Raw genomic sequence first — 22,281 nt, forward strand, 5'->3', positions numbered from 1 at the left:
GAAAGACCCCCTTTGACAGAAATAATATCAGATTTCAGTACTTTCCAATGTCCAGGTTGTGCTCCAGCTACAACTGGGAGTCTGTTGTAGAAAGTCATCTAGGACACAGCTTCAGTTATCCAATCATAAAAGTTGCTTTCCAAAAGTCAGAATTGTAGCAAACCCTGCCCCGTAGTTGTTCACTTTGCTAAACAGGGTCTAAGGGAGAGATCTTTACCATTTCTGATCATTGCAGCACTTGTCTCTTAAAGATCAGTACAAGCAAGTCCATATTGTAGTTACTACACTCATTTCTTATTTTGTAATACATAACTCTAATTTTCTCTCCCATCCATAAAAAGAAAACTTTCCAAACCCCTGTTGCTATTTCCACTGCTAAGTTCTACTCCAGATGCAGTTTCAACTCTTCAAAAAAGTGTTCACTGTACAATTTGCCTAGTCAGGTAAGTACAATTTACACAATACTCTGAAACATGTAGGCATAAAAACAGAAGCTGTCCTTATAGAACATGACCAGCAATGCAGTACAGAATACAGTCTGAACAGTAAATGAATGGACAGGTAACAGGGGACAGAGAGATATTAGCATTCATACAAAGAAAGCTTAGTATTCCAGTGCTAAAATTCTGTGGCGAGATACATGATTTTACTAACCCTTTCACTACAGAAGTTTGAATATCCCAAAATGGAATATGCAAAAGCCAGGAAAGAATATCCTAAATAAAGAGTTGATAACAGATGACACTTATGCTGAGCAACAGATTAATAATGTTCTTTTCTCCTCTTTTCTAATACAGAACCTTTCAGACAGTTTGTAATTCAGATCTGTGACCTGGAGAGAAAGCACAACTTTCTTTCCTACTTCATTATTTTACTGTCTAACCACCAGCCCAAGAAAGAAAGACGAACTTCATTCCTTTTATTTATCATCAGTCTCTTTGGCCTTCCCCCTGTTTTCACATCTCCATTCTTCCCATCAGCTTACCCACTGCCTTGTTACTGGATTACAAGAACAATTTTTTAATAAACTAGTTGGAAGAACGTGTTGCTTGATAGTCACAAGACAGGGTAAGGTGAGAGGTCAGAAAGTAGCATCCTAAACTCCTCTGTGTTCTGCAGATTAAAACTTTCAGATTCTGATGAGTCATCAATCACTTTCCAGAAATATGCCACATGAAAATAGACCAGCATTTTAATGACTACATCCCTAGAGCACGAAAAAGAAAAAAGTAACTATTTTCATCCAGAAGAGTAAGACAACCTCCAGGGAATAATAGGTGGTCTCATCCAGTGATGACAGAAAAACTGCCAGATTTTTGCTCCTGTGAAAGTACCTACAAATACCCTGACAAAGGGCATCAGAGCCACCAGCTAATGCCAGCCCAACACTGAAGGAACACACTGTGCATACTGATCAACTCCCTATTACCATGGACTGCATAATTTAGGACAGCAGAAATAACATCTTATGAAGAAACAGATTACCATCCACTATACAGTGAAGCACCGTAAAATATATTAACCTAGCATAGCTACATCACCAAAAATTTGTTTAATAGACAGCTTTTGATGCTATGCAAAACCACACGATATGCTCTCTCACACTTTTCACTAGTTTCAAACCAAGGTAACACTACTTTTGCCTGTGTCACTTTGCTCAAGAGATACATGACTTAAAAATGTTGGCAAGTTACCTGATGTTGGGCTAGACATGGAGGCTGCAGCTGGCTTTCGTTTCCTCTTGATGTCCCTTGAATATGGTGGTCCCAGGTGGACACTTGTTTGCCTATGGAGAAATTAAAACAAATTAAACTCTGTTCCAATATTGCGTTTCTGTAAGACTGACCAGTCACCTCCAAATCCCATCTTCCCCTCAGCCTATCTAGTAAGCAGGACACGGAAAAACTTCTCAGGGAAGTTTTGATCACATTCTTTGTTAATATACCATTATGCTCCCTCTTCTTTTAAGAGCTCAAACACATAAACTGCTCAGAAGAATAAATTCTTAGCCTTTAAGGGATCTAGTTTTGCATTAACTTTAAAATAACTCCTTGCATACATAAAGATGTAGATCAAGCAGTGATAAGACACGTCCTACCATTACTTCTACATAAGCATAACAAATGTCTGCAAGATTGCTCTTTAAAGAAACTGTGTGATATTTGCTCCCTTAGTCAAAAATTATTTTGCGATCTACTTAGTACTATAGTCATCTTAGAATGTACCTATAATGCCAATAGTCCATGCATATTGTTTTCACCACAGCAGTAAGTTCGTAAAGTTAGGAATGCAATGCTGTCTCATGCATTTTCAAAATCATTATTTCCTTATCAAAGTGCTGTGAAAACAGCTGAATCTGGCTTATGGTAATACAGACTTGTTGCACCTCTAAACTGGCTGAAAGGCATAATCTGTTCCATTAATATCAACTGTTAAGTTTGAAGCCTACTGACGGTCATTGCAGTTTAATCATTTGACAATTAACAAGAAACCTGCATTGTCGCGACTGACTTGAATTGAGAACTCCTCCAAGTTCTAGATCTAGGAAGCAGAGTTTAATTCAGAAACAACAGTCTTTACAGCAGACCAGAGAACTTTATCAAATACCATCCATAATGAATACAAATGTGTTGGGTTCAAATCCCTGCTTTGTCCAGTATAACAGTTGCTTTGGCAAGTTCCTTGGTCACACTCAGCCTCAGATCTGATGTGCAAAAGGCAGAACTACAGTGCAAATAGAATGCATTAAACACTGGGAGGTGCTCACCCCGTACAAAGATTGGAACCGTATAAATTTGATGATTAAGTAATGAAAAGCTTGTTATTTTGATTTTTTTTTAAAAAAATCCTGAAAGTTTAACAAACACTTCTATAAAGTACTGAAATCTTCTACAGATAACAAAAGGAAAAGTTCATAGGTTTTTACTTCTGTGCCAAAATCGATTAAAAAAAAACCCCAAACCCCAAACAGCATATTTAGAATATCTATAATTTTAGATGATGACTTTACACAAAACCAAAGTGTGCTGTTATATCTCTACAGTGTAGAGAGCACAAAAAAATTCCTATACCAGTCCAGTCTACAAATTGTTTGAATGCTGCTGCATCTACCTACTTACCTGTAAAAAATGCACAACCACAAAATAAAAGACATATCTACCCTTCTGTCTTCTCAACTAAACTTCAAAAGTTCTACAAGAAGTCTACAAGATCTGTCCTCTAAATCTGACATTAAGGAACAAAAATTTTTAAACTGTGCTAAGCTTCACTGACAGCCAATTTTTCAAATTTGGGAACACAGGTTAATACAAACAGACAAAGAAGTCTCCTGAGGGGATTGAGTGTACCCTCAGTAAACTCACAGACAACATTAAGTTCGGTGGGAGCGCTGACCTGCTGGAAGGTAGGAAGGCTTGGCACTGGGATCTGGATAGGCTGGATCGTGGGGCGAGGCCAATGGCCTGAGGTTCAACAAGGCCAAGTGTCAGGTCCTTTACTTTGGCCACAATAATCCCCCACAGCACTACAGGCTGGAGCAGAGTGGCTGGAAAGCTGCACAGCAGAAAAGGACCTGGGGGTGCTGGTTGACAGCCACTTAACATGAGCCAGCAGTGTGCCCAGGTGGCCAAGAAGGCCAAAGGCATCCTGGCTTGGATCAAGAATAGTGTGGCCAGCAAGACTAGGGAACTGATCATCTCCCTGTACTTGGTGAGGCTGCATCTCTAGTCTTATGTTCAGTTTTGCGCCCCTCACTACAAAAAAGACATTGAGGTGCTAGAGTGTGTTCAGAGAAGGGCAACAGAGCTGATGAAGGGTCTGGAGGGTAAGTCATATGAGGAGTAGCTGAGGGAGCTGGGTTTGTTTAGCCTGAAGAAAAGGAGGCTCAGGGAAGACCTTATTGCTCTCTACAACTACCTGAAAGGACATTGTAGACAGGTGGGGGTCAGCCTCTTCTCCCAGGCAACCAGTGACAGGACAAGAGAGTGCAGCTTCAAGTTGTGCATGGGGAAGCTCAGGTTGGATATCAAGAGGAATTTCTTCAAGGAAAGGGTTGTTAAACATTGGAGTGGACTGCCCAGGTAGGTGTGGAGTCACCATCCCTGGAGATGTTCAAGAAATGACTGGACATGGCACTTAGTGCCACAGTCTAGATGACAAGGTGGTGATCAGTCAAAGGTTGGACTCAATGATCTTGGAAGGTCTCTTCCAACCTAAATGATTCCGTTATTCTGTGAAATGCTTTCAAAAATACTGGCACACCTATAAACTGCATATTCAAATCTTGTGTTTGTACACTGAACCGAATAACCTTTAAGTGACTTTGCATATCCTAAAAGCTGCTTTTGTACATGACTACAATAGCAGCTATATAATATTTTAGCATAGCTGTACCATGAAACATCTAAGAACACATAGCCCGAGGAAAAGATTCAGTTTTTTTATTTTGCATCAGTGACACAGTATTAGATTACTAACTAGATGACTATATCATTATATATAATAATCCAACTAATTTTAAATAATAACAACATTATTATTAATAATAATAATAAAAATTCTCCCTTTTAAATTTTATTAATTTACACCAACATTAGCCATCTGATCCTTGGTGGAGAATCACTATGGACTAGGAAAGAATCATGCACTATCATTTCCAAGAGACTTTATGCAATTTTTCCCTTCACAAATATTACAGCTAGGTTTTGAATAAGAACTCCTGGCTCTCAGTTACATGCTCAAACCACATCTATCCTTACCTGATGATTACACAGGGGGTAAAAAGAAAAGGAAAAATGAAAACAGAAGAATCTCAAAATCACTTCTTGTAGTGAAAGTAAAGGCAAATCATACTCCAGCTGGAGACTACTAGCAAGGATATTGTATCTAGTAGCCCAGCCTCTAACACACAAAGGCTCAGAGGTCATAAATTGTCTCTGTAACATGTATTTCATTCAGGTTTATCCCTTATTGATCACCCACACTTCGGTTAGTAAATCAGGAACCTATTGATTACTCACTGGCTCTGACTAACCCGGTAGTAAAAGTGTCAGTTTCAAGTGGTTGGTGCACTTTACAGGCACCATAAATCTGCATACAGGGAATCTCCAGGTGGTAAGAACCTTGGCAGAGAAAAGAGCAGAAGATTGCATGCAGGGATGATAGCCCTCATTAAGACGTGGACAGAAAAGATGACTGAGGTATAATTTATGAAATATACACATTTTTGGAAGAGAGCACTTTTCAATCTAAATTTCTAATCACTAGTTTGCATACAGGTGCTATATCAGTGAGATAATAGAATTAGTAAATCCCATTTTAACAGCAGACTCCTACAAACACCACCACCAGGCAAGTCAAGTAATGGGTATGCAGAGCACCCAACATAGCAGTGTACAGGCTGAACTATAGAATGTGAAAATATCACTGACAAGCTGCAATGATGAATTAGTTCTCTTCCAAAGCTGAATTTTAACAACTCTTCTGAACTGTTAAAAATTACTCTGAAGTAGAATAGAACAGGAAAGGCAGAAAGAAAATGCATATTTGTGCATTGTCACAACACCCTCTGTGTAGAAGTTTGAGGCCAGAGCTTTGTGGGATGAAAGATATGGGCCTAAACTGATAAATTAGAACAGTACTTACTCTGTCCTTACTAGCTTTCAATCTCTTCTGCTAGGCTTCCATACGTTCTTTAATGTTGCATAAACAGTAATGAGAATATAATTCCCTGGTTTCTTTTGGAATAGGGTGATCAGAAATAAAAAACAAAGTTGCAGTGCTTAATCACAGATGGAACTGCTGGGTGACCAGAGACTAATATGAAAACCTAGTTTACATTGTAGAGAAGGCTGAAATTCTAACCTGGGAAGAGAAAAAGGAAAATACACTTGGAGAGACAAAGCAGGATGCAGAGTGCAGCTGTGTTGATGGCTGTAATATATTCAACTCACACCGCAGTCCCTCACTGCCAGGAGTTAGTAAATGAAAAATTACATATGTATAGGAAAAATGGCTTTATATGAAAAGTCTATAGTGTCTTTTTGACAGTGATAATATTTTTTGTAATCACAAGCTAAAGGAATTATTCAGGAAATATGGATTTATCTCTTGTTTTTAACATAGTACTTATAGTACCCAATTCTGCATGCAGGTCACGCTGGAGAAAAAACAGGCTTTGCTATGAAGAAAGCTGAAATTCATGGTAATCTCTAATGTGCCTGAACTAATGCTTCCTTTCTTTTCTTTTCCGCATATTTATTCTATGACTTTATTTATATTTTTTTAAATTAAAGGTAGCTACATACACAGGACTCCTATCTCACTTCTACAGTTCAAAGTCACCATGTGCTAGAACTTGCCACTATTTTACATCTACCACAGGACTTCAACAGAAAATTAGGATTGGCAGTACAGTCTGTGGAGACAATACAGAGCACAAGCAGACACCAGACCACAAAGAACTTTACTGAACAGCATCAGGCCCCTGAAACCTTCACTAATCTATGAAGTCTAAATTGTAGCATAATGTCCACTTAAAGTCCAGTGTAAAAACTGCCTCAATCTCCCAAATGAAGGCCTCTGAAAAGGCCCTACTGACCTAAATGTGGTAGTCAGTGGCCTTCTTGGAGGCAGGAGGCACACTGCACACTTGTGAGTGCATGCATCTTGCTGTAACGTAAAAATGTCTGTGTCAACTGCTTTAGGCATCTTTGTTTTTTTTTTAACTCCTTTTCCATTTATCTGGAGCACTTTCATGTCTTCCTTTGCTAAAGCCTGGCTAATATTCCAGTTGGGGATATAACTGAATTCTTCTGACAGGCATGCAGTGAACAGCAGCTATCAACCTAGTGTCACATGCAGTTGTCTGAGGCCTAATGCTCCCATCTTGGTGAATCCTAATTCTCCGAAGTGAAAAATAAATTCTGCTTGGCTTCAGAAATTTTTTTACTTACTATTTCAAATTTGTGTACTCAGCAGGTCTGGCAAATATTAGGAGTCTTTCTGGCACAGATATTGTGTGATTCAGTGTGAAAATAGAGACTATAATATATGGGATCACATCATCTCTGCTTAGAATGCTTACATGGAAAACAAGAAGAAAATATGTTCCCTTGCATTTGCCACACACAGGCTTTTAGGGATGGAATTGCCACATCATTACAGTGCTTACTTGGGGAACAGACTGCTGTTGTTGAAGACTGTAGGAGACGCATCCAAGGCACGAGTGACGTGCCAAGGCTGAGAAGTCCAAAGGAGATGCGTCTAAGTAGATAACCCTATTGGTTAGAAGGTGACATGATATCAGGGTATAAAGGGACGCGCCGAATTTGAAATAAACCTCTTTGTCTCACCACCTGAGGAGGAGCGTACTGATTCTTTACCGTGTAAAGTACCGCCACGCAACAGAAGACCTGTAAGATTTGTACGATTTAAGAAGTGAGCTGACCTTTTAGTGATTTTGGAATATGAAAATGTGCTCCAGGAGCTTTCTCATGAGGCACTGCAGGGCATAGGAGACTGCTGTGCACAGGGAATATCTACAGTGAGATGTGATGGTAAGAACCACTTGCACACAAAGCTCCCATATGTGAGCAACTTGTATGGATTTACACATGTTATGCGCAGATCAGACTTTGGTGCCCAGCTGGCTCTGTAGTCAAAGAAGAGGAAAAATTCTGCTTTTACTATTAATTTTGTGAAGCCACTATCAACAGCCTCAGGTAACACCTGAGGGCTTAGAGAAAGAGCCTTTCATTTGGCTTGTGTTTGCTGGGAATATAGCATCACAACAGCAACAGTTGAGTTGTTGGGAGTTTTAGTAGCAATATCCTTGTTAGAATGTAGTTTTCTATCAACATCCACTTTAACATGAGGATAACATCCCTGGTTTGTGTAATAGTATACTAATGTCTGCCGCTTTACTACGAAGTCCACATGCTTTGCTTCATCTAAGGATAGGGCTAGAACAAAGAATATAAACAGACAAACTGAATGATGTGAGATTTACTTTCACAAGCGTATTTCTAGAGCTGGAACTAGAATTTGAGACATTCAAGTCTGTTCAATTTAACAGCAACACCAAACCCAGGGTATGGGGCAACTGGCAGTTTATAAGAAGATCACTCAGCCCTCTACATCGGGGCAACTGGCAGTTTATATGAAGATCACTCAGCCCTCTACATCGGGGCAACTGGCAGTTTATATGAAGATCACTCAGCCCTCTACATCGGGGCAACTGGCAGTTTATATGAAGATCACTCAGCCCTCTACATCGGGGCAACTGGCAGTTTATATGAAGATCACTCAGCCCTCTACATCGGGGCAACTGGCAGTTTATATGAAGATCACTCAGCCCTCTACATCTTTATCCCTTGTTCCAGGTAAGATAACAGACTTATTTCTAAATCAAATTAAACTCTAGATTTACAGTTAATATTAACTGAGAGTACATGCAAAACAATTTTCATTGTCTGTACTGTTCGAATGTCTAATACAGTTCTTCAAACCTCCAACATCTACCTGCCATCTGAGGTCCTATGACCTTCAGTGGGAACATTTAATTGCATTTTTCACCCATAATCCTATTTTCAAGGCTAGGTAAATAATAAATGGCATTAGGAACAATTTAACTTCTACCTTCCTTTCTTATTCTGCCTGCCATTCAGGCTCAAATTGAAGTGACTATTGGTTCTAGGCTCTTCTGAGACTCTTACCCTGCATCAAGGCAATAACATTCCATCAACCAACAACCCATAACATCTTCCCACCAACATAACCACTGAATAACCAAAATCTAATAAGATATTCAACTTCAGCCTATACAAAACCCTCTCAAGTAGGAATTGGAGAAGAAAATTCTGTTCAGACCACTCTTTCTCCCAGACGCAAATGGGCAGAGGGGGAAAAGGGAAAGGATCATTTGCGCATGCAAGTCTCTACTTGCTTGCTTTTAACGGCCTGCATCATGAAGTCAAAACCTTAACAGACAAGACATGATTAGCAAACGCTTTGTGCTCTTAAAGGAGAGTAATTATAGGCATGTGAAAAAAAGAAGAGATCCCTGAGGTACTCTTCCTTGCATGCCTCCCGAGAGGCAGCAGGGCCATTAAAAATTCCATGATGAAGAGGAAAAACAGTCTGGGAACAGCCAGGAGGCAATACAGCAAATTAATACACCAGCCATCCCTTGGGAGGACTGCAAGAAAGCAGGAAACTCTCCTTGCTTCACAAAATAAAATTATACCACTAATGATAACAGTCACCACACACACAAAACGGCTTCTAATGATGGGTGTGAAATTCCCAGTGCTGTGCATACACTTTGAATGAAATCTCTTCTCATCACAGACATAAATCAAGAAAGGTAATCTAGGTAGTGTACAATTTATACAGCCTTTCAAATAAGACTTCCCAAGGAACCTTCCGTATAGAACCTCCTCCTTGACACTGGCAAGCCTTTCTTGAACACCCTCAACTGCGCTCAGTATTCTGGCCTTCAGCTCTACTTAAACAAAGCACTGGGTTACCAGTCCTTCAGACAAATTGCACCAAAATCCACCACTGAAACAAAGAAAACATTTCCACAGCAGAGAAAGACTCCACCTGGGATGTATACTCCTTGGGACACACTCGGTGATAGTAGAAGCTAAGCAGAAAGAGGCAATTTTGCGTGGCACAGCGGGCATCAGGTTGAAGAAACTGGATGTCCACAACAGCAAGACAATTTCTTCTCTAATACATTTCACATTATTTCAGGGGATTGGCTTCCCACACAAATTCTTACAAATTTCTGCAGAGAGTTTCTCCAGGATGAGGTGCAAGCTGTTTGAGTTTCCTAAAGCACAAACTACTGAAATTGACTCCACCCATGGCAAAAGAGGGAGATGTTAACTGGGGCAATAGCTAAACAGAGCTTAGAGATCACCTGAACCTCCTGTAAGAAAATGGACTACTAAGTAGTAGGCTTAGCGTGTAAAGCACCTAAAGAAAAACTACTGTCAAGAAAATGTTTCTGTGAAGGAACAATTTCCTTCTGTGTCCTTATCAGCATCTTTACATAAAGAAAGCACCTTGTACCAAAGAGTTCAATCCTTGCCATATACATGGGGCCACAAAACACATTTGTTCTTTTCATATTTCTTTCTCCTATAAAGGTTCTTGAGCACATTTCACACTAAAATAGTAGCTACTTTCTCAAACTACAAGCATTCAGAAACACAACTGCCTCTGGGATGGTATAATTTCTCCGTCAATTCAGTAACAATTTATCAGTGCTTATGTTTGTCAGGATGCCAGTCACCTGTTCATTAGAGGATGAAAACAAAATATATTATTAATTAGTTAACTAGACTATATACTCAGCAAAGCCTAGCTAACCTGATCCCTACGGGTTTAGAAATCTCTTTGTAAACAGACTGGTTTTGGAAAGGGCCTTCACTAATCATCATAAAGGTAGAGATTTTGCCCAGTTTGAATTTTCAAGCAGGATTTGTCCAGCTCTCCTTTCTGGAAGACAAACTCCTATAGAGCCCCAAGTAAAACACTCGAGGCACAAGAAAGGTTATCCTAGCTGAAAATGAAGAGACCAATCAATTTTCTTGCTTCACAGGCAGAAAACAGCCCCAGAGTGGGGCAAAAGCACAGAAAGGAACCAATTTGCTGATGCACAATCTTCTGAATTCTCTTTATTCTCGTCCAGTTGAACATTTAAGAGCTGATTTCTTCCTCCCTCCCCCTTTCCAGCTTTAACATGCTGGCTACAGCAGCATGAGGTCATGGTGCGACATCACAAAATTCCCTGCAGAAGCCAGTGGGAGGAGAGGCTTTGTTGGGTGGGTGCCAAGCTTCTGTTCAGACACATACAACCTTAGTACATTTTTCATGCTCTATTTGCTAATTAACAAGGAAAAGAAAGCCATGAAGCTGAAAGTCCAGACGTTTCTTTCAGATTTGGTCCCCCATACAAGCACACAAGCAGAATTGTGTCCAAAGCAAGGCTTTGTCTGCGTGCATGAGGAAAGACCTCAAGGGCACCTTACTTTTACATAGTCACCTGCAGCACAAGAACAGGAGTCACCTCTAAGGCCAACACATGAATTTAATTTAGGATTAGTCAGCAGAAGGTGCCTGAATAGTGTATTAGCCCCAACTACGCAGACTCAAATATATCCAACTTTGGCCAGATCAGATCTAAATTTCAGCTTTAGCAAGAGAGAGACATATCAAGCCATTAGAGGTCACCTCAGGTGAGTTCTGAATCTGCTCAGAGGGTGCTCAGAGGGTCTATTTTAGACACTCAGAATACCAAAACGCCTCAGCATGTCACCCACACAAGCTTGTCAGCACTTTCTCTCTCATCTTCTTCCGATTCTAATAGTGGACAATGATACTATGCCCACTTGTACCTATACAACAGACTTGCAGCAACTCACTGCACGTTCCAGAACAGATTACAGTAGTTTCTAAATAATCTACCTGTCTGTCATACACTGTTTCATATACTGTAAGCACTTAGTTCATTGAGACTGTCAAATAAACTGCATCAGTATGTTTTATGCTAAGTTTGAACACGGGGTTCCTAGGGAAAAGCCTGTTAACTTACAGTAAGGTCCATGAGTATTGTTCAGGTCTGTATTGGGTCTGGCTGAGCTGGAATTCATTTCCCTGCAGTAGCCCTCACAGTGCTGTGCTTTGCATTGGTAGCTAGAAGGGTGTTGATAACACACCAGTGTTTGGGCTACTGCTGAGCACAGCATCAGCACTGTAACATTCCTTCTTCAATGGAGGGCAAGATCCTGGGAGGGGACACAAGTAGGCCAGCTGGCCCAAACTGACCAAAGGGATATTCCAGACTATATGACATCAGCTCAGATATAAAAGCTAAGGCAAGGAGCAGGAAGGCAGGCATTCATTGTCTCCAATGGCTGCCTGCTGAGGAACCGTCATGCGTTCCAAAGCCCTGCTTCTCGGAGGTGGCCGACCATCGCTGCTCATGGGAAGTAGAGAATAAACTGTGTTATCTTCCACTTCACTTCGCTTTTGCGCGTACAAGCTTCCACTTTGTTTTTTGCTTCAAATAAACTACCTTATCCCAACCCATGAGTTGTTTTTCCACTCTGTCACTCCCTGTCCAGCTGGGAAGGGGAGTGAGAGAGCAGCTGGGGGGGCACCTGGCATCCAGCTAAGGTCAATCCACCAAAAGACCACACAGTACTACTGAGAAACACCTCTGAGAGGGAAGTGAGACAATGCCAACAGAGCAGAGTAAGGGAGTTACCTGGCAGTGCAGTGTGCTGGTGAGCATCTTCGGTGGGAAGCATCAGCAAGCACATCCAGAGAGTACAGAGGAGATAACGGATTGAACTGGAAAGTCAAGAGATTTTATTTAAGCAAAGTGTTAAAAGAAATAGTCTCCAGATACAGCTGCTCAGATCTATTCCCTATAGCTGTTCATACAAAGAAGACCTTTCCAACACCTCAAGGGGTGAAACTAGATGAGAACAGACTCTCACTTCAGACAAAAGGCTAACACAAAGGGGGCAACAGCAAATCTCACAACAGACAGCCTTAGCACACTCCTCTTTCAACTCACTTTATTAAAAATGCTGGTTGACTAAGAGCATAAGTGCTCTACTGCTGCATGCCTTGAGCAAAATGTTTGCTTCTCTTTCAGAAAGCCTCTTGTCTACCTTCACATTGTAGAGAGAAAAGTCACTGTTATGAATGGTGCAAGCACAGAATTTCCCACAGAGCAGTTCCCATATTCCCTATGGTTGTATGTATCACTGAAACAGACCTCTAGAAGACTCAAGTGCACCAGGTTCAGTTCACAAATAGCTCCCAATTCATTCCACAGCAAGTGAGCTGCTCCTTCCACTCCCAACTGACCTCACAAGCTGCCTTTGCAAACTGCTTAAAACAAACTTCTGAAATACTGCATAGTCAGGCTAATCTAAGATCCTTTGTTAGACACACACTAGACAAATCCTGAAAGCATCAAACCTGCACAAGATAGCTTGTTGTAAAAGATGCAATAGTTAGGACAGAAATGGAATAAACTGGTCAAACAATGCATGAAGCAAACTTTGCTCAATATGTAAATAGAAGGTTTAAACCGGTAGTTTCTCTGGGGTATGTGCATTATACTTCCATTCAGCATCTCCTCTTTATTTATAATTCACACCTCGAGCAGGAAGTTCATTTCCATCTGCTTTTCAAAGTGCTACACCAATCTCCAGAACACTTTTCTTGTATTACTAGGATAACTGATGCATTTTTAAATAAGGATAAATGAACAATCTACAGCTGTAGCAGGACTCATCATACAAGCTATCTGCAACTCCAGAACTCAGTACTAGGCCTTTACCCTAAACATTTCTGAGAAACAAGATGGATCACAAAGCTGCTGCCATCAGGGAGCTCCTCCTTAAGTGGGACTGTTAGTTTACTGTCAGTGAAGTAACACTGCAACTGCACAGCAGGGAGAATCACCAGGAACCCTCTGTAGCTGATTCAAGTTCATTTAAGAAAAACAAAAGTAATTTGTTTTGGTCATTTTAAAGCTCTACATAGTTATCATTCCTATCTCTAGCATTATAAAAGCAGCATGTGAAATGTTCTTGTTAATAGAAAATACACAACTGCACAAAGGCCTGAAAATCATTTCTTATCATACATGTATTTGTAGTCACCTCAAAGAGAAAACAGAATTCAGTCCTACTGCTCACCAACCACAAAACAATTCACAGAGGAACAGAAAGGAGTGTGCATGGCCAGGAACACTGTTAAAACGCGACTGCTCAAAATGAAGATCCTTTTTGCTTTCTGCTATTAAGAACCTGAGCTCTTATATCTTAAGTAAAAAAGTCTCCTAGCACTGAAGCTAAGAAAGACTTACTGGAGAATATAAAAGTGCATACACAAGAGTTTTAGTTACAAGAATGCCTATTTTTCTTGCTTATCACCTCTTACATTTTCCTGTTACAGTTTCTATTTAACTGTACCATTTAAGCTCACCATTTTTTTGCTTCTCTGTTGATGAGACTATCAAGTAGAAGCCTGAGTCAAAAAAGGCAAAACAAAGCATTTCAAAAGAGTAAAATGTTCCAATTCTTATGGAATTTTGAGAGGGCCAAAGGTCCTCCTTTCAAAAGGCATTTTCCCTTCCACTCACTGTCAGAGAGGAAGGCTTATACTGACCTAAAACAGGCAGATAAACAAAAGGAGTTCAGTTTAAATAGACAGTATAATGCCTGAGAAATGGTTTGTGTTCAAAACCCAGAAGACATCTCAGTTCACAAAATGAGAAGGGACAGGTCTGCCTTACCTCACGTGCACAGGCCACAGTGTGTGGGAAATCAGAAGCCAGCACTGTGTCCTTTCTAGAGAGAAGGAAACCAAAAAATAAAAAAGGAAGAGCAGAGTCAGCTTACCTGGTTGCGATCTCTCTTCCCCATGGATGGTAACCAAAAACTGGAAGGAGGGCAGAGTCGAAAGGACAAGGTGGAAGCAATGCCAATGAACGAACATGAGGGGGAAAAAAAAGGAGGGTTGGGGTAAGAAGAGAAGGGGAAGGGAAGAACAAAGATGGAGGGAGAAGGAAAAAGATTAAACATCATCAGGACCCATACTGAAAACAAGAAATTTCAAATCCAAGGAAGAAACCTAGATATAAACAACTGGTGAAGGTTGGACCCATTGCACTGCAGTCAAGAGGTGCCATCCTTACCTACTCGTTCCCCAGTAAGAATAGCATCACAGGGATATCAAAGGATAGGCACCATGACAATTCCCAGTGCTGACTACAATTTAAATACACTAACTGGGGAAGGAGACAGAACAAAAAAGAAAGAGAATTTCATGGTTGCCTTGTCAGCATGATTTCTGCAGCCTGGGTATGCACCCATAGTGTGACTCCACACCAAAGCATTTAAAAAAACTAACATATAGGGCTTAGTCTCCTCTTACCATGCAAAAGATCTGCAGTTATTACAATGGCACATTATAAGGGAGGAGGAAAGAAAAAGCTGGCTGTAAACAAAAGGGCATTTGAGCAGTGTCCACACACTGGGGTAGCAATTCTAAGTAAGAAAACAGAGAAGCCATCAGTAGAGTACTGTCCCCCATTCCATAGGTTATGCTTAGGTTACTACCCAGCTCTTCATTCCCTTCAGTCCCAGGAGGGAAGGGGACCCTATAGTTCTTCATCCCCTCCCAAAGGTCTATACAACAGCTGTTAAGGGCCTTACTCTTTCTGGCGCGGATCACTAACAATATGACCTAGCCTCTCGGTGCCCAGGTTGCTCATGGAGGTCTCCTGAAACACAAAGACAGGTAAAGATTGCAAACTCACACAGTGAGCAGACATAATAGCTTGCTGCTGCCAGTAAGAACAAATCTTACTCCCCTGGGTCACATCCTTTCCTTACCAGCCCACTCTCAGCTAAACATATTCACTCTTACCTTTTAGAACCTCAGCTGAGCCAATTTAACTAAGTAGAATCTCAGAAAATCATTTAGTTTTATTCGTGAGGCTTGGTTTTTGTTATTTCAGTGATGATATTTGCTTGCAGAGGGGTTCACCAAGGACTGGACTAGTACAAACTATGCAGCACAACGATGCAGTTAAGAGCAGGAGAAATGACTGAGAAGTGCTTCTTTCCAGGTAGTCAGGGTCAGCTCGGCCATAAACAGGCTGAGAGACAGAACACTACACTATTCCACTAACAGCAGGGATTCACCAAGCACAGATGAATAAAATAAGGAGCAAAAGCACAAAGCTTTTGCCCTTTCTGAAAGCAGCAATTCAGCAGCAGGACCTCTAGCAGCTAAAAAGAGGTAGATCCTAGAAGAAAGGACTTGCACTGGGAGCACGTTCCTTCCGGTGAGACGCTGCCCTGCGTATGTGCTTGATGCTGGAATACACATACACACACAGCCTGAAGCACCAGCTGTTCACATCTGCATAGCAACTCCCTCCAAGAAGGAAGTATACTTTGCAGCAAGGGGCAGAAGATGAGAGTATAAGTCTTTCACAGGTATGGTTTGTTTCTGCCAGATACATAGGCAAAACACACTCAAAGTTTGGTGGCAGTTGTAGCAGCAGGGGTGAAAGATGGGCTATTTGTTACAGCAGGAAAATTATTAACTTAAAGTGCCATAATGTTTAAATTTACAGTTTATTACTGTGTAAATTACAAGCCATACTTTTGGTAATTAGCAGCTCGCTGGCGGGGAGCTCTGAATGAAACTCATTATTTATGATTACAATTTCGAGAGAGATGGGGAAGGGGGAGCAGTGACCTCTGCTGCAAATGACAAAGATCCCTTTAAGGTGATGAAGATGAATTAAACAAGTAAATATTATCCTTCTCATTTGGATCATTAGAGGTGTGCCGCCAGGCCCAGCCACTTGCAGGTGGCCTGAGGAACCTTACCCAAAACCAGTCTCTTGCCAGCTAAGGATTCATATTTTAAACACTGGTTACAACTAAGCAAGGTGAGTGGAAGAAAGAAGGGGCAAACAAGAATCTTTCACGTATGACTGAACTGAAGGCGACTGTCACACTCCTCTAGACCCTGGGCCCCTCTAACACACCTTGCTAGCAGATTCTATCTATGGCCACTCAGCTCAGAACTTATGCCAGTGTTTTCAAAAGCACAGAGAATATTGCAATAAAAGACAAGCCAAACACAGCCAACACCTTCCTTCTCAGAAACTTCTTTTACAACAGTCAGTGCTCCATGATGCAGACCCAAACAAGTGTATCCCTCCTTTTAAGCAGACATCTGCAAAGTATTGCTTATTCCTTTAGAAAAAGGACTAATATTTTGTATGTTGGTTGCCCTATATATAATAAGACTAGTCAGTGGCTTTGGGTAGCTTTGTCTGCATTACTGCATATACCCTTTTATTCTTCTGTCACCCCACTAAAAATGCAACCACTAAAACCACCTTCCTTTGCTGCCATTAATATCAGTCAGCTTCCCTATCTAAAATTTGGCCTTCCTTCACCTTTGAGCCACCTCTCTGCCCTTGTGGTCTCAGATGAGCATGCACAAGTCTCACGCTATCACCATTTTCTCCTACATTCTGTCTAAATGTTCTTGTTATTTACTCTGTCATTCATCTTCAGGCCTCCTTTCATACTACTTTCAGTGCTGATCAACTGTCTTTGCCACCCCAAACATGCCTTAAAATCCACTTAGTCACTCAATCAATTTCTGACAGTCAAAGCAGTTAAACAAATCAAACAATACATGAAACAAAAAATATACAGAGCCACTTTCTGCAGAAGACAATTTACATGATATCTTAGAATAGTACTTCAAGACTGATCAGTATTGAAAATACAAAATTATCATCTTTCAAAAGGGCAATACCTTGCCAACAAGCCTCCTCCGACCTTTTCGGAGACAACGGGCAGCAGCTCCTGGAAGGCGATTCAGGCGAGCATGAAATCCTGGAAACCAAACCCAGAAAAACTGAGCAATGAACACAGAAGATTCTTCCTGACAAAACCACCAGGAAAAATTGTTAGTTCAATAATCAAATCAGATCCTCTGTCTCTTGTTTTCCAGTCTCAAAGATGTAGATACGCCAGTTTATCCACAAATCAAATAAAATCCATATTTTTTTTAAAAAAGAAGACTCAAGAATGTGGGCAGCTGGTAGGAGTATTACAGGAAACTCTCCAATAGTACATCTTTTTTTAATTGGATCATGAAAAAAATCCAAAACAGATCATCAATACCATTTAAATGTAACACCTACAAACAGAATCTACTTCTCCCATCACAACAGAAGTTCTTAAACACATGGCATTCCTGATGGATCTCACCTCTCTGAGCTGGTCGTGAGGGCAAAAGGAACGTGGAAACTGAGAGCTTGTCCAGGCCTGAGTCAATCCTCTCCACTTCAGATCGGTGATCAGCTCCCCACTTAGGAAGAAGGTTGGGGACAGTGAATCCTGGAACACATTCTCCTTCATAAAACCAGTCACTTTGCTCATCATCTCCTAAAGAAACAGGATGGAATTAGCCACAAATAACATCAATGTGCCTGGTGACAATCCCTCAAAATACTAGAAGTAGGCATATTTGGATGTGAAACAGCTGAAGTCTCATTAGGAATTCCTTCCTGAAGAGCCTCATATTTGTATTCCGTTTCAATGATCCTCAGTAACTATGGGGCCTCACTAAATGCTTTAAACTATCCAACTCATCAGTCTACAGAATTTCCCTATAGAACAAAGTCCTCTTTATAGACCTGCCTAGGGCAGCTTTAGCACTCTGTTGCTACTGCATCTCATCAACCTTAGTTCAGTGTTGTGTGATGTCTTATGCAGAACTCTTTCTCTGAAGTAATTACTGTGACAACGGTAGAGGCCAATCATTTGGCACACACTATAGGCAGTCACAGGAGAGATTTCACAAGAGAAAAAGACCAGGCTCACAGAGTAAGCAAAAGGAGCATGTTCACTGATGAGAAAGATCCCTACCCTCCTAAGACAGAAGCTAAGAGAAAAACACACAACTATCAGAAATGGTCACTTTGAGCGTAAGCACTAACCATGCTGTGAGTTCTTCTCAATCAAAATTTCTTAGAATCTGTCAGAACAACAAACGCTCAGCAAAACTGAAGCAGCAGCAACAGAAGTCATGACAAAAGTCTCCGTAAAGCTGTGTCACTAATTAACGCAGCTGCAGCCTAAAACTGAACTGCATCAGGCACCATGCATAGTAAATCTGTCAGGCCAGAAAGTCCCTGAGAGTGGTAGCCCATGAGCAGTGTATGAAAAAAAGTAGGAGGAAGGCAAAGAACCTGACACACGTAGCTTTTCAGTAGCCCAACTAACAAACAGTCCCATGTAATTGCAAGGTCCTTCATCTTGCCTTAAAAAACTAACACACCTGACTCAGGGAAAACTCTCAGTTACCTACCATTAAGTCTCAACTCAAGCATCCCCACTTACTTTCCTTTCCTCACAGTTACATTACTCCTGACCAAAGTCTATGATGCCTACCCACACATCTTGCCAGGAAAAAAAAAAAAAAGGAAACCCCACCATACCCTAAAAAATCTAAACAAACAAACAAACAAAAAAACCCCAACAGTACAAGAAACTAAGAAAATCTCAGCCTAGTAAGAATGCTGCAATCTTGCACATAACAGAAGCAGCAACACACAAAACCAACTCCAATCAGCAACAGGTAGGACAGCCAGAACACTTCAGCCCAAAGCTCTGACATTGCTTTTTATTTCTGTGATATATCAGTTGACCTACCACTTATATCTTAAAATATAAACATCCTTCTGCATCTCTTGGTAAATTAAAATTAAATAATGTTGCATAGTTCTAAGTGATCACAATTTGTGCAAAACTATCCCTTCCATTTTGGGTCTATGAGCATAGTGCAGTGTCATATCTCAAATCACTACTTTCGTATTTCATAAAACAAACTTTAACAATCAGGATCATATGCTAATACTGCAGTAATTTTCACTGTGAGAGATCCCAATGCGTGTAACAAATACAAACCAAAAAACCCACCTTACAATCAAATTATAAACTAGGACCATTCTCTGCTCATAGAAGTGTGCTGGTATGTGTAATTGCAATGATAATTCATTTAATTAGCAACAGCAAAAATATTACATGATGTAACCTCAAAAGAAGTAAGGGAAAAAACTACATTAATTTTAGTATGCTGCTAACTTAAATTTCCCATTATTCAGTTTGGAATTGTACTAGAAAACTATTTCTAAGAAGATGATCTGTGAGAAAAATAATTTTGTGCTCTCCCCATCTCACTGACCATAGACAGCTGTTGTTTTTTTACTTATTTTATGACTAGAAATTGTCCAAATTAAAAAAAAAAAAAAGGAGAGAGATATTTCTTATTTAGCCTGAAAGTCCAACAATATTTTTTAGCCTTTTTAACATAACGGTTAACATAACATCTTGGTCAGAAATCTATCACAGTATAAACTGTTTGAACAGACCGAGACCTGACGACTAGGATGTCACATCTCTTCTAGTACCTAGACAGGTAAGGCTGTAATTGGATTTTATTAATTTATCTGAGTCACATTTCTACGTATTCTTGTATATTGAGTATCCTACTTCTAGTATCAGCCAGAAGTTAATGTCTAAAACAGGGTATAAAACCAGGGCAAGTATATAGAGCAAGCATATAGACAAGTATATATATAGAGTATCCAGTCTACATCAATCTTACCTTGGGTGATGAAGTAAAACACTTCAGTCACCACCCTGCTTTATCAACTGATATACAAGTGCTCACTGATTTCAGCTACCCCCCGAACAATCATCAGTAAAAAGAGAAGACAAAAGATTTTACTTTTCTGTTGCTTTTGAAGAACCAGAGGCTGGAAACAGTTATTTTTCAGCAAAGGTCAAAGCTGATATTTGAAATCCCTAATTATACCCATGGAGATCACAACAGATTGACCCTACAGCCTAAAATATCATCAGAAAACATGTAAGCATATTTGCTATCATTGTGTTGCCTCACTCACAGATACCCAGGTCAGTAACAAGCTAGTGGAAGCAGCATTTCCTACTGAGCTACTGATGCTACTTCCCTTAGCACGCCTATATTCCCAGAAGAGACTTCATCCAAATCTTAGCCTGGTAAATGTGACAGAATCCTAGTGCACAGAATTGCAGGTCTCTAGGGTCACAGCCCACATGCTCCAAATATAGTCCTGAGTGCCTATGTGCCTACTACAACCTATTTCATACTTACTTCTGCTATATCTCCCATAAACTGGACACTGTGCTGTCACTGATAAATAAAACCAGATTACACTTCACTCTCAAAACTCCTAAGAAATAATTTCTACAACAGACATTGAAAATACTAGGTTCAACTAATGCACACAAGGGCAAGGGAAGAACATATATTTAAAGAAATAAAACCAATCATGTATTACCGTCATCTTCTTAGCACAATTAGGTGACTTATCAGTATTAAGTAATTTTTTTTCACATCTTCTCTTTCTACCCACAGAGAAAACAACTAACAAATTCAGGCACTAATGGTGTGTAGACAACAACTAAAACATCTACAGAAACAAATCATAAGCCGTGTTCTTTCATTGTGGAGAGCTCTCAAATTCCCCTTGTACTTCTGTGCCTTTCCATAATAATAGCTTCTTATATGGCAAATATTGTGGATCTGATACACAAAGTATTTCAGCAGGAAGAGTGTACTGTCATGAAAATCACATTTTTGCAGCCCTCTCATTTCTTAACTTCTAGCCCCTCCGTGATACTGGCTTTTCTCCCACACTTCCCTCTTCGTCCCTCTTTAAACACACACCTTTCTTTGTACTTGTAAAGAAAGGAAGAAAAATTCCCCAGCAGCACAGAAGGAAAACCACAAGACAGTTGTTACCTTGTCGGCCCTCATCATTGGTAAACAGGCCAGTATCACTGCTGCTGCACACACTGCTGGTTTCACTGGAACAAAAAAACAAAACAAAAAAAACCACGGTTACAATTGCAGCAGGCACAAAACAAAAACCACTTTACTACATTCTACTGGCTTCTCCAAGACCAAAATGCTTTACACATCTCAAAAAATTGCATTTCAGAAACATAGACAGGACGTAACTGCTTTCTGTTATAACCTAGCAACACTGCATCACTTGAAAAAGAGTAGAATCCTGTATCTAGTTTAGTTCTAAGTTATCAAAAAGTAATTAATACAGTGGCATTTGCCTCAGGTACTAGAATTAATAACCTAACTATGACATTGTCTGGAATACTCACCAGGAAATTAAGTGCAGTTAAAAACTCTGTCCTTGGGTCACTTAACAGCTACTGAAAACCCTCTGAAGTTCTCTACTTCAGATTCCCTTTTCTCAAAAATGTTACATTGATACACAAACCCTTCCTTCAACAGCAACTTTTATTTTATTTGGAGTGAAGAGCAGCTGGTACATTTACAACTCTTCAGCTAAATACCTTAGCACAGCATGAATTGTTGCTGCTGAATGCAACCTTGTTAGAGCATGCTTTGTGTTTGCTGAAGCAGTTAGGGGAGACTCTTAATTCTTGAACAGAAGAATAAAGCTAATAATTAATGTGTAGAAAGCCATTAACTGACTGTAGAGCTGGATAAATGTATGTAGCAGAAGTACATGCTCAGGTCAATACCAAGCATCTGATGGCTTTAATGCTGACGTTAAATCAATCCTTGGACACTTCAGGCCGTACTTCCTCCAATTTAGCCAAGAGATACCAGGACAAG

At 40.3% G+C, this 22,281-nt stretch overlaps 1 protein-coding gene across 5 annotated transcripts in view; it reads right to left on the minus strand.

The window, feature by feature from the left end:
• GPATCH2L (G-patch domain containing 2 like) overlaps positions 1 to 22,281 on the minus strand; it is a 46,185-nt gene that overhangs the window by 16,783 nt on the left and 7,121 nt on the right. For 3 of the 5 annotated variants that reach the window (XM_051806756.1, XM_051806758.1, XM_051806757.1), the window contains 7 exons: positions 21,424 to 21,488; positions 17,841 to 18,017; positions 17,383 to 17,462; positions 15,249 to 15,316; positions 14,327 to 14,381; positions 12,278 to 12,363; positions 1,695 to 1,786 (listed from right to left, as the gene is read on the minus strand). In XM_051806756.1, the coding sequence (XP_051662716.1) occupies positions 1,695 to 1,786; positions 12,278 to 12,363; positions 14,327 to 14,381; positions 15,249 to 15,316; positions 17,383 to 17,462; positions 17,841 to 18,017; positions 21,424 to 21,488 (623 nt within the window). Of the gene's footprint in view, positions 1 to 1,694; positions 1,787 to 12,277; positions 12,364 to 14,326; positions 14,382 to 14,432; positions 14,473 to 15,248; positions 15,317 to 17,382; positions 17,463 to 17,840; positions 18,018 to 21,423; positions 21,489 to 22,281 lie in introns of all 5 variants that reach the window. The other 2 variants (XM_051806759.1, XM_051806760.1) reach the window with 2 other exon arrangements.

Source organism: Manacus candei, unplaced genomic scaffold (genome assembly GCF_025592945.1).
Source record: "Manacus candei isolate 608988 ecotype Guabito, Panama unplaced genomic scaffold, ASM2559294v1 h1tg000067l, whole genome shotgun sequence".
In the NCBI taxonomy this organism is placed as follows: domain Eukaryota; kingdom Metazoa; phylum Chordata; class Aves; order Passeriformes; family Pipridae; genus Manacus; species Manacus candei.